The sequence below is a fragment of the Arachis hypogaea genome, chromosome 11 (assembly GCF_003086295.3).
Source record: "Arachis hypogaea cultivar Tifrunner chromosome 11, arahy.Tifrunner.gnm2.J5K5, whole genome shotgun sequence".
Classification (NCBI taxonomy): domain Eukaryota; kingdom Viridiplantae; phylum Streptophyta; class Magnoliopsida; order Fabales; family Fabaceae; genus Arachis; species Arachis hypogaea.
In genome coordinates this window covers 141,176,774-141,185,232 of record NC_092046.1, presented here as the reverse complement: position 1 = coordinate 141,185,232, position 8,459 = coordinate 141,176,774, and the positions used below count along the sequence as shown (strand labels likewise).

The window sequence follows — 8,459 nt, the reverse complement described above, 5'->3', positions numbered from 1 at the left end:
ATTGTTTTTTTGAAAAGAAAAATAAATTTGCACAATAATTAAATTTCCAAATGTACAGCTTCAATATATTTAATGTCAGTTTGACCCAAGAAACAGAATCGCACGTGCATCCACAACTCCCTTGTGATACTTTACAGTTTAACCAGTTACACCCCGCCGCTTTATTGTACTACTATCTATTAAGCAGTAAACTATTATTATTATTATTATTATTATTATTATTATCTTCCAATATGTTTCTTAAATATTTCTAATCATTAACAAATAAAAATTTAACTTGTATTAAAATTTATTTAAAAGTGGTAAATATATACTCTAATTTTATTAAATAAATAAAAAAAAATTAGATACTATATTGCTTTTGTCAATATTACTTTTTCTGCTTTAACAATCTGTGAATCTGGCACCGCACTGATTATTTTACACTAGTAGTTTCATTTCATTGACCATATTCTTTATTTTCAATAAATAATTAGTAAATATATAAATATAAATATATTATAAATGTAATTATTTAAAGATCAAACTTTTTTTTTTTTGGTTTTTGCCATTCCTATTTCCTTCATTGATAAATTTCCAGCATCTATTTCAAGGTTTCGTCTTTTTTCATGGTTGGATTCTTTCGTACCACACCCATCCTCGATTTTCTCAACTTGTTTCCTCTTTCGTTTCAATAGGGTTTCCATTCTCTCTCTTCCTTTCCTTCATTACACTGCCTTCATTTTTTGCTATCAATTTTCGAATTCGTCCTGTTCGAGCTCGATTCGGTAGGTTTTTCTCGATTTAGGGTTAGGGTTTTGTGCCTGCCAGTCAATGGGGTTTGTTGCATGCAAATTGTTGTTGTTGATTTCCGTGCCCAGCTCAAATGCTTATTTGATTGTGTTACAGTGAGAAATAGGCACTTCCCATTTTCGATTTTTTCGCGTAATATAGTATCAAAATTTTAACCTTTTTTTTCCCCCTCAAGGATTTTGATTTGGGATTTTTTGGAGGGGATTTCGCAGTGCATTGAATTGGGACTGCATTTTCTGGATTTTGCTGTACGACTTGAAGAAGCTGGCATGATATGATGAAGCATAGTTGGAAGGTAATCTCAAAGTAGCAGTTTCAATTTCGAAGCGGAATGTTCAGTTCGAGCATGGATTCTGCGAGAGATACAAGTGGTGTTGCAGGGACGGTGTTAATTCCCATGCGTTTTGTGTGGCCATATGGTGGAAGAAGTGTGTATCTCAGTGGTTCTTTCACACGGTGCGTCTTCTTCTAAATTGCCACACCTTAATTATTTGCGACCCTGTTATTATTATTATTTGGCGAGAATGCTCCTTTTTACTTGATTCATTATAATTTGTAGTGGGATTCACGTTACTCAACTCTTGTTCTCTTTTTCTTTTTCTCTCTCTCTCTCTCTCTGGTTCTAAAAAAATTTCTGTATTTTGACTCTAAGGTGGTCCGAGCTTCTACAAATGTCGCCAGTGGAAGGTTGTCCAACTGTGTTTCAAGTTATTCATAGCTTAGCCCCCGGTTATCATCAGGTTAGTTTACAGTGATGGGCTGATGGGCTTAGATGAATGACTGAGTAAGTAAAAAGTTGTGTGTTCTTACTAGAATATACTTTTGTGTGTGTGTGTGTGTGTGTGTCTTGCTTTGTGGATTTCATAATTTTAATTGGATATTATTTAGAGACATCTTTTGGTTGCAAAACCTTCCGCATAGAGAGGATAGGATGAAGCTCTGTGTTAATAATCTGTGTTAAAGTGGATTGGTCTCTTTGATCTCTCACTCATGTTTTGGTCTTTCTCTTGAATTTTTATGTATTTATTTATTTATTTTCCCACTCATAGGATTTGATTTCAACACCATTGATTACCATTTCATACATTAACCAAAAATAAATGAATAAAATGGATTAACTGGTATGAACTATAAATGGATGCCTTAAAAACTCTGGAGTGTATCTTGTGAATGTGGAAGTGTAATTGACATGGTGTTTGAATTCTACAGAGCTTTAAAATTGAAGATCTGTTTTATACTTTTAGCATTTGTTTTGAAATGTTATTTTGGTTTTTCAATGACTGGTTGTTGGTAAGTAATTCTGCTTGTACACACGTTTGCTGGTATCTTTCAATGATAGGTGAGAGGATACTTATTATATTATTTTGAATTATTTGAATGCAGTACAAGTTTTATGTTGATGGAGAATGGCGGCATGACGAGCATCAACCTTATATATCTGGAGAAATCGGGATTGTTAACACTGTTTTATTGGCTACTGATCCTAATTTCGTACCTGTTTTAAACCCAGACATAGCTTCTGGTTCTAACATGGATGTGGATAATGAGGGTTTTCGGCGTGTGGTAATAATTAGTTATTTTGTGACAGCTGTTATTATTGCTATTAACATGGCTCTCTGTGTGCTGTGTTTTGAGAATATTATAGATCATCGAAATTTTGAAGCATACGCAATATGTTAAAATTGATATTGCTATCTGACCGGTGATTATGTGCAACTCATCTAATGACTCCTGATGTCATGATAGTTTTATTGCCTTTCAATCCAGTTGAATCTTCATAATTCTATTATTAATCATATCCCTGCCGTCACATAGAGTATATTGTACAACATTTTGTTTGTTGCATTTTTAGAACTGATTTTTGCCTGTGTGAAATCTTATTCTTGTTTTTCATCTGAAATTCCTTTGTTCAGGTCCGGTTGACAGATGGTACATTGAGTGAGGTGTTGCCAAGAATATCGGATGTTGATGTACAAACCTCCCGTCAGCGTATTTCAGCATTCTTGTCAATGCGCACAGCTTATGAATTACTTCCGGAGTCAGGCAAGGTTTGGATTCTTTATCGTTGATATCTTAATTTTGGATTTTACGATTAGTTATCAACCTTACAACCTCGAATTCCAGAGTTTACTAATTTAGTGACACCTGCCATAGGTTGTTGCCTTGGATGTTGATCTGCCAGTGAAACAGGCATTTCACATTCTACATGAGCAGGTATCGTTGTCTTCCTTTGACTAGATTTTGTATAGGTGGCTCATTGTTAATGAATAATTTTGCTGAAAATATGGTTGATAATTGCTTTCTGACTCTCCTTGCCTTGACCTTGATAGATAGGTCAGAAATGACGTGTATAGTTTTTTAACCTTCTCTAGAATTTTAGTGATTTTTTCATATGCTATTTGCTTTGACAGTTTATATATATCCAATTTCTTGCGTTATATGCTCTAGCTTTGTTACTGTGTGTTTATCAACTGCTTATTAGAAGCTTGCATATGCAACTTCTCCGAATTGGGTGATTTGCAGGGAATTCCCATGGCTCCTCTTTGGGACTTCTGCAAGGGGCAGTTTGTTGGAGTTCTTAGTGCCCTGGATTTTATTTTAATTTTGAGAGAGGTAAGTCTAGTTTAATATTACTAATAGTGCCAATCAATCCAACATTTTTTATTTTTAGTATAAATTTAAAAATAAATTTTATTTATTTTTCTAAAATTAAGAAAATTAAAAATGTTAGTGGTTTATCATAGTTAGTAGGTAGTTATTTATGTGAATTTAGTGAGAGTCAATGGGTAGTTATAATTGATTATATATGTATATAATAATTAAATATATTTATAGAAATCAAATTTTATTTCAATTTTAATTTTTAGATACCAAGAGGTAGTTAACAAACCCAATTCTCTAGATATAGATTAGCTTATTGTCAGGTTTTCTAAAAATATAAAGTCCTTGTCTTTATGGCTCGTTTCCAAGTAACATAGAAGGCTAGAAGTGCTAATATAATACTATACCACATGAACAAGATGTATTGCAACTTACATAACCTAGTAGCAACATACCTAAAATATTTATTGTATGGTTATAGTGATTTTGTTGCACTAAAGGTTGGTTTTTTGTTCATATTCATACCAAGAAGTTTGCATACATGCCTGGACTAGTGTTGTGTGCAACCATCATGTACCTCAACCTTTGACAATTGAGCTTCATGAATGAGTGGCAGCAGAAATTACCAAGTTTATAGGCAAAACAATATTAGATATTGTTGGCCAATACATTAAATGAACAGATGTTCAATTGATTCTGCATGTTGTTGACTGGGAACAAATGCCAATTTAGCCATGAACATAAGAGAATGACTTCTCTTATCTCAACTTTTTATTTGACCTGGCCATTTGTCGTCTTTGAGTCTTTCACAATTGACTTAGAAAAGATTATAGAAGAGAGGGTAAGAAATTCTTGCCAAGTTCCCCCCCCCCCACACACACACACACACACAAAAAAAAAAAAAAGAAAACACCACCAACTCTAAACCATGCACTAGTGTATTATTTCTTTTATAGTATATTCTTCTAATTGTAAGGTTTTACTCAAGTTCAGTATTATGAAATGTTTTCTATACTTTTTGTCTATTCCTCAGATTGGTAGTCATGGATCCAATCTAACAGAAGAGGAGCTTGAAACGCATACCATATCTGCTTGGAAAGAAGGAAAATCTTATTTAAATAGACAAAATAATGGACCTGGAGCAGTATTTCCTAGGCGTTTTATCCATGTAAGTGTTTTATGTGGCTTTTATAAGGCCTTAGTTTGATGACAACGTTCAATGTGTTTTGTTTCTCTCTGAGGAATAATGAGAATAGATCTTTCCTATGTTTATGCTACAAAGCTAGAATGTGCGTTTCTGCAATTAATCGAAAAAAGTAGTACTAGTTTGTGTTGAACTAAAGGAAGATTTTTTAGAGAGATGGAACCATAGATTGTATGTTTATTTTTTAGAGAGATGGGGGTTACTTTTGTTATCTTCCCACGCATTTATGCCTTGTATAAATTTCATTAATCATGAACTAATCATGTAGTTTGACTATTATCATCTTATGGTTAATAAATGTACCCCTCTTGCACTAGCTATGCTTTTAGCCATCTCAAACTAATGTTGGAACTTGCAGTTTAAAAGCATTATTTTGGGTTATGTATAAAACTTTGTACAATAATTAATGTTTATATGTTACTATGCCAGATGCACATTTGTTCATAGAAGTGACTGCAATTGTTATCTAATCATCTATGATTGATATTGTTGTAGGCGGGGCCATATGATAATTTGAAGGATATTGCTGTGAAGATCCTGCAAAATGAGGTTTCAACAGTTCCTGTTATCCATTCATCTTCTGAAGACGGTTCATTTCCACAGCTACTACATCTTGCTTCACTTTCTGGCATACTTAAATGTAAGTTCTGTGATAACGCACTTTATACTGTTGTTAATCATGATTGGTTCTTACCCAATTGATTTTTCAGGTATTTGCAGGTATTTTAGGCATTGCTCTAGTTCGTTGCCTATACTTCAACTTCCAATATGTGCAATTCCTGTGGGTACATGGCTGCCCAAAATTGGGGAGTCAAATCGACGACCTCTAGCAATGTTGAGACCAAGTGCTTCGGTTACTTCAGCACTAAACCTATTAGTTCAAGGTGTGATTTCTCTGTCTGACCTTGAACATATCAAACCAAAAAGAAAAGCAACATAGACAAAATCCTAGCATGTTTCTGATGCATTAGGCTGGTAGAGGGCACTGTCTCCTACTTTATGTAGAAGGTTGGTTGCTAGGTGTGATTAATCATGATGGGGAAAGGGATGGGTAGTTTCTGATTTGAACAAAATACTAAGAAATATATACTTACCCATACTTACAAAAGCCCCTTGCTTTTGCAGCTCAAGTAAGTTCAATACCAATAGTTGACGATAATGACTCATTACTGGATATATACTGTCGGAGGTTAGTTGTGTTTTTCCTTATTAATATACTTCTTGATGTGTGTTTGGAGATATTTGGAATCAATCTATTGCTTGTCTTGTTGAAAGTTCTTTCTTTAGGAGTGGCTTGTCAAGTTTCTAACTTTTCCTTCCCTACCCACTTTATAGTGATATAACAGCTTTGGCAAAGGACAGAGCTTATACACACATTAACCTTGATGAAATGACTGTACAGCAGGTGAGTGAGTTTGTTAATTTTCTCAATCCTATTCCAATAAACGTCTGTTGACAACTTTTGTTGTGTGAAAAAAAGAATTGCAAAAATTAAATATGTGAACACAAATCTTTTTTCTTTGTAACCTGGTCAAGTAGTTTTACTTATAGTTAGGGGTGGCAACGGGGCGGGTAGGGGCGGGTTTTTGCTCTACCCGACCCCGCCCCGCCTGACATAAAACCCGCATGAAACCCGCCCCGCCCTACCCGCGGGTAGTTAAAATGTTAAACCCTAACCCGCCCCGCCCCTACCCGCCACTATAATTATTAAATCCAACAAATAAAATAAAATTTTAAAAATTATATAACCACCATTTACATACATAACATAAATTAAAGTAAAAATTTATATATGATATAATATTATTAATCATTTTACTAATTATTTTATATATGTTACATATATTATATATTAAAAATATATATATTTATATATATATTATATATACCGGGGCGGGTAGGGGCGGGTTGAACCTAAACCCGACCCCGCCCCGCCCCGCAGAAGAACCCGCCCCGTTAAAACCCGCCCCGGTGTGGGGGCGGGTAATTACCCGCCCCAAGCGGGTAGGGGCGGGGTGGGTACCTGCGGGTTCGGGTAGTGTTGCCACCCCTACTTATAGTCTATGACAGGAGTGCAATAATAAGAATTAATAGATGAAGCAGTACTTGTCTTCTATAAAAATAGAAATGATCTGGCCAGAATAACCAAACACTGCCCGAGTTTATTGACGAACGGTTTGCTTATTTCATATTTTTATATATGCTCAAGCAGTTGAATAAATCCAGTTTGAGCCCATTCATATATTCATTGAACTGATAAGTTTACCATAGATCTTAAGATTGTACGCATTTCCTGAGTATGCGAGCCAACTTCTTAGGATCTAATCATCTCTTGCATGTTTGTTTGTCCAGGCATTGCAGTTGGGCCAGGACTCTTACAATCCTTATGAGCTGAGAAGTCAAAGGTGTCAGATGTGTCTGCGATCTGATTCTCTGCATAAAGTGATGGAACGCTTGGCGAATCCAGGTAGCTTTGTTTTCCCTTAATGTTTCTAGATTGGCTTTATTTCCTCTCCTTGTAGCTTCTTGTGAGCATCGTCTTGCCAAGTATTTAATGCTGCTTTATATGTCGTGGATTTAGGTGTCAGGCGGTTAATCATCGTGGAAGCTGGCAGCAAGCGCGTTGAAGGCGTAGTCTCATTGAGTGACATATTCAAGTTCTTCCTTGGTTAGTTAGTTTCGATTGGTGACTGAACAAGTATGGTTATGATGCTTCTATGCATATATAACCGCCGGGCAACCATGATCGGCGGCCCAGCCATTAAAATAGAGACTGGAGAGTCTTTTACACGGTCATTTCACTCTCAATTTCGTTGAAATACAATTGGATTGACCTCTTGCTCATTGCCTTGTTTTAAGATTTTAGGCAGGAGAGAGAGGCCTGTAAATTTAGTCTTTGATTGCCTCAAATTTATTCCTCCCCCATTCATATTATCTTCAAAATATATATTAGTTGTTCCAGAATCATCATCATCATATAGACATGCAAAGTGGGGAGCCCAATGCTGTAATCGTTCTATATTGTGAAGGTACTAAGTTTGGGAGAAAAAAAAAAGATTTGTGGGAGGACGAATATCTGAAATACTATTGTGTTTTAAGGCTTCTATTTACTAATAATCAGATCTTTAGTTCTACATTGTTCCCCTAAGTTTGATCAAATTTTTCTTTGTTTTTTCTCCCCCCTTCCACTTAATTTAACTAGAAGGGGTCTAATCTAACACGAAATGGTGACGTTAATGGATTCTGTTTTACACTTTGTACATGCGAAAAGCTATGAAGCCAGCGTGTATATAGCTGATTGTATCAATCTGACAAATTTAAAATAAAAAATAGATTTAATTACTCTGTTAGTCTTTATAGTTTTGTAAAATTTTCAATTAGTCTTTATACTTTTTTTCTTTTTAATTGAGTTTCTGTACTAATTTTTTTTAATTAAATCCCTTTTAGTAGTAATTGGCTTAATTTTATAGGGATTTAATTAAAAAAAAAAAATTGGTATAGGAACCTAAATAAAAGGAAAAAAAGTGTAGAGACCTAATTTAAAAAAAAAATTGGTACAAGGATTCAATTAAAAGGAAAAAAAGTATAGAGATCTAATTGAAAATTTCGCAAAATTATAGGACTAATAGAATAATTAAATCTAAAAAATATGGTTTCTGTAGTCAATTTTAATTAAACCTAAAAAATATGGTTTCTGTAGTCAATTTTTTCTTTTTGTTTCAAGTTTGTCTTAATGTCTTTAGTGTGTTATTTATTTCAATTTTAATAATTTTATATCTAAGTTCTAAAACCATTTTAATTATTTTCTTAAATGCTGACAGTTTAAACCATTGAGATGGTGACGTAGTGACATGACAATACT

The 8,459-nt window shown here is 34.3% G+C and overlaps 1 protein-coding gene across 24 annotated transcripts; it reads left to right on the top strand.

Annotated features, from left to right (window-relative positions):
- The first annotated feature begins 357 nt into the window (after positions 1–357).
- On the top strand, positions 358–7,731 carry LOC112723060 (sucrose nonfermenting 4-like protein). Of its 24 annotated transcripts, none has more exons than XM_025774287.3 (14): positions 409–767; positions 1,005–1,248; positions 1,445–1,532; positions 2,176–2,355; positions 2,706–2,840; positions 2,947–3,006; positions 3,316–3,405; positions 4,427–4,561; positions 5,093–5,237; positions 5,308–5,481; positions 5,723–5,786; positions 5,933–6,002; positions 6,950–7,064; positions 7,179–7,731. In XM_025774287.3, exons 2-14 carry the CDS (start codon positions 1,124–1,126, stop codon positions 7,268–7,270), a joined length of 1,473 nt encoding a protein of 490 aa, XP_025630072.1. In that variant the 5' UTR covers positions 409–767; positions 1,005–1,123; the 3' UTR covers positions 7,271–7,731. The 24 variants fall into 24 exon arrangements, with proteins under 24 accessions (XP_029146140.1, XP_025630077.1, XP_025630079.1 ...); XM_072207571.1 differs by having other exon boundaries at positions 517–898; XM_025774291.3 differs by having other exon boundaries at positions 520–593.
- The last annotated feature ends 728 nt before the right edge of the window (positions 7,732–8,459 follow it).

What these genes read in the sequence shown, in the direction of transcription:
- LOC112723060 (XM_029290307.2), top strand. Translation starts at nt 1,124, where the DNA reads ATGTTCAGTTCGAGCATGGATTCTGCGAGAGATACAAGTGGTGTTGCA. An exon ending in ACTTTCTGGCATACTTAAAT is followed by an intron (nt 5,238 to 5,307) that starts GTAAGTTCTGTG and finishes TTGATTTTTCAG; the next exon opens with GTATTTGCAGGTATTTTAGG. An exon ending in ATGAAATGACTGTACAGCAG is followed by an intron (nt 6,003 to 6,949) that starts GTGAGTGAGTTT and finishes TTGTTTGTCCAG; the next exon opens with GCATTGCAGTTGGGCCAGGA.